A 3,409-nucleotide genomic window follows, 5' to 3' on the forward strand; every position below is an offset into this window, starting at 1 on the left:
GTCATGAGCCCAGAGTGCACAGACAGTGGTAGCGCGGCGGTGCAGGGCGTTCTCAGGCCACCACACGACGCGGATGTGAAGCGCTTCGGCGGCCATCCTCACTTTCCATCTCGCCGCGCCGCGCCGCCCCGCCCGCCCTCTGCCCGTCCTGCCCTGGCCACACCGCTGCGCTTAGCGCCTCACCTTTACCACATTTGCATACGCTCGCTGGATTTGGATTGCGCAACGTGGACGTGGATGCGGTAAAGGCCTGACCGCGGCGCTGCGCCGCTCGCTCTCGTGGGTGCAGCGACCCGGCCAGACCCGACGACACTGACCGAATGGAAATAATGCTATAAAAGATGAGGGGGGGGGGCGCTGTCGCCGTTGTGACCTTGTCGTTTGACCGGGACCGGCCCGGCTCCCGCGTGGGCGTCTACAAGAGCGGGGCGGGAAGGGGCCGTGACTAAATGCGTAGCAACTTGACAGGTCCGTCCCTTTTGCATTTGCCTGATGAGTCTTCTCTCTCTCTTCCCGCAGAATGGCGCGCAAGGTAGCGCCGAGTCACTACATGGCGGCGCCGCCGTCGGAGCGCGCGGACCGCGCGGCCATCCACGGCTACTCGACGGACGGCGAGGAGAGCCGGGCGCCGTCGGACCGCACGCTGTCCGAGTACATGGTGGCCAACGAGCGCGCGGCCGTGCTGCCGCGCCGCTCCCGGGAGCGCGACTGGGAGCCCGTGCACGTCCCGCACCACGCGCCGCACCGCGCGCTCGCGCCGCACGGCCAGCACCCGGCCACGCACGGCTCCTCGGCGCAGCGCGGGGGCGGGGGCGGGCAGCAGGGCGGCGCCGGCCCCAGGGCGCCGTCCAGGACGTCCAGGGCGTCCCGCCACAACAACGCCAGCCACAACCACGGCTACGACGACTCGAGCGACATCTACGTGACGAGCGCGGCCTACCGGGCCCCGTCCGAGTTTAGGTAAGGCATCAAAGCGGTTCGTCGGAGTGCTGTTTAGTGGCTTTCGATTATTTGACAGGTGATTGGCGTTTAACCTTGGTTAATTATTTGCCCACCCTGGCATTGTTTCAGCCGAGGATCACGAGGTCCGCCGGGTCCCCCCAGCCACTACTCGTACCGATCGCGGCCGCCGTCGGAGGTGTCGACGGTGCGGACCAAGACGGGCCGCAAGGCCGGCGTCGTGGTCGAGACCATGTCCGCGCCCAACCCCTTCTGTCCCAACACCAAGGGCGTCTGCTGCCTGCTCCTGCTGCTCAATCTGGGGCTCATTCTCGTCACCCTGGGCTTCGTCATCGTCATCCAGTTCTTCGAACCCTTCTTTGTGTGGTAAGTAACCAACTCCTCCCCCCAACCTGCCTCCGAGGCTTCCGCCGCCACCGCACTGGGCACATAATAACTGATGACTATGTCCTAGGATCTTGGGCATCGTGTTCCTGGTGTTCGGCTTCCTCACGCTCATCGGCAGCATGGTGTACTGCGTGCACGTGTGCCGAGACGCCAAGACGCCGCAAGAGGTGGCCGCAGAGCCGCACTACTGGACGCACCACTGGCAGAAGAACTTCAGCACGCCCGAGATCCGCTACAAGTCGGAGGAGAAGTACCCCGACGACCGCTTCAGCGACCGCTACTCTGTCAGCAAGTACTCTGAGAAGTACTCGGACCGGGGAGGGCACCGCGACCGCTACTGAGTGCGGGCGCCTCGTTTGTTGACACACGACGAGCGGTTCCTTTGAGGCGGGAGTGACAGTGACACCGCCGGGTGACGGGGGGACATCCCATCCCCGCACGGCGCGCTGTTACCACAACGGCCTCTTTTCGAAGGCAGCAGCAAAAGTTTTTCTCTTGGCTGTGTTGTTTGTTACACGCCCATCTCTGTCTCACCCCAAAGAGGCAACCGAGGTGGACAAACTTGTACTGAAAATGCTAACTTGAAGAGATTGCATTAACTACTGGATTCAGTGACTTAATAGTTCAGAGGTACCCATGAGGTAAACTCTTTGAGACTGTCAACAAGTTACCATTTATCAAGGTGAATATTCCAAAGTTGTGTGCAATGCTGTGATCAATGAGCTGTTTCTCAGTCTTGTGCTATTGATAGCCACTTATTTTAATACTTTGATGTTATCGTGGAACTGGTGCTATTAGAAATTATGAAATTTTCTGTCTGAAACTGTGAAGTTTCAAGGTGCTATTTTTAAAAATCTGAAACAGTTTTTGCTAGCAACAATGACAAGAGCGTAATAAAATGATTCTGTTTGAAAGGTAGTGTGCTGTCTTTGTTTGGTTGCCTGTTAGTCTTGATCGGAGCTTAGTGGGTTTTAAAATTAACATACTAAATGGTTACTGGGGTAAAGTTTTTACAAAGCACCGGTTGAAACCGACAGAACTACTGAATGGGTACCAGCATTTCTCTTTGAAAAACCTTGCCAGTCAAAATCAGTTGTAATGTATGTGACTTACAAAAATCAATTTATAAACTTATATTTGTCAATATAAATCTATAGTATTTGTTTTTAAATACTATTTAGTTGGGAGTGTAAATAAGACTTGCTGAAAACCAATTTAATGAAGGTCTGACTGCCCATAATGAGATTGGTTTCCCAATCTCATAAATCAATGGATTAATTCAAACAAATTTTATTTGTTTCTTATGTTTTTATTTTTTTATACTCTAAGACTCGATATGTGTGTTGTGTGTGTTTTGTGTGTACCATAAACCACTGTTAAAATGTTGAAAAATTAAATAAAAGTTTCTAATTTGTATTTATATATTGATAAATATTGTGTTATTGCATACCCTACCCTTTAATTACTCCGGTAGCCTTTACCAATCTGTTGAGGTAAACTGCGGATAAAATCGCTAGTCCAATGTGAGGAGAATAAGCTTCAAGGAAGTCACGACTTCCGCCTGTGGGTAGGCAACCCATGCTACACAATCGCTGGGTGGGAAGCAGCACGCAACGGGTGGCGAGGCCGACTGGGACAGGGGAAGAATAAAGAGAGGTACTTCTCGTCAATTTACAGTTTAATAAATTATGGTTAATTAAACTTAGTTTATCAGGACAGATGCATTGTTGTGCGTCAGCACAGGACTAGTTAGGCTATTTACAATGTGTTGCTCGGAGGTCGCTTGGAACACGGGCGAGAGGTTGCATCACTCACAACCTGACGGGAAAAGAAAGGTAAAACAAGAGTTAATCTCATAAAAGTAAAAACTGAATGCCCAAGTGCGAAATTGAAAAATAAGTCATTCACAACGAGACGAGGTTGACACACGTACCTGAGGCCTCCAGGCTGTCCGTACACCTCAGCGGGGACTCCGTAGACGGGCTCGGGTACAGCGGGAGCATACTGCACCTTGGGGGCCTCCGGCAGGGGCAGAGGTGCAGGAGGTGGGGGAGGGGGTGGA

General features: G+C 53.4%; 1 protein-coding gene across 1 annotated transcript; it reads left to right on the forward strand.

Moving 5' to 3' along the window:
* Nucleotides 1-814: 814 nt before the first annotated feature.
* Nucleotides 815-2,769, forward strand: LOC113207818 (uncharacterized; the record flags this gene model as incomplete). The annotated part of the gene is given in 3 exon segments (XM_026424530.2): nucleotides 815-960; nucleotides 1,072-1,326; nucleotides 1,415-2,769. Coding segments are annotated over 3 exon segments (675 nt in total), but the record flags the coding sequence as incomplete, so codon positions are not given.
* Nucleotides 2,770-3,409: the final 640 nt, after the last annotated feature.

This window comes from Frankliniella occidentalis, unplaced genomic scaffold (assembly GCF_000697945.3).
Source record: "Frankliniella occidentalis isolate FOCC.00 unplaced genomic scaffold, Focc_3.1 Scaffold20, whole genome shotgun sequence".
In the NCBI taxonomy this organism is placed as follows: domain Eukaryota; kingdom Metazoa; phylum Arthropoda; class Insecta; order Thysanoptera; family Thripidae; genus Frankliniella; species Frankliniella occidentalis.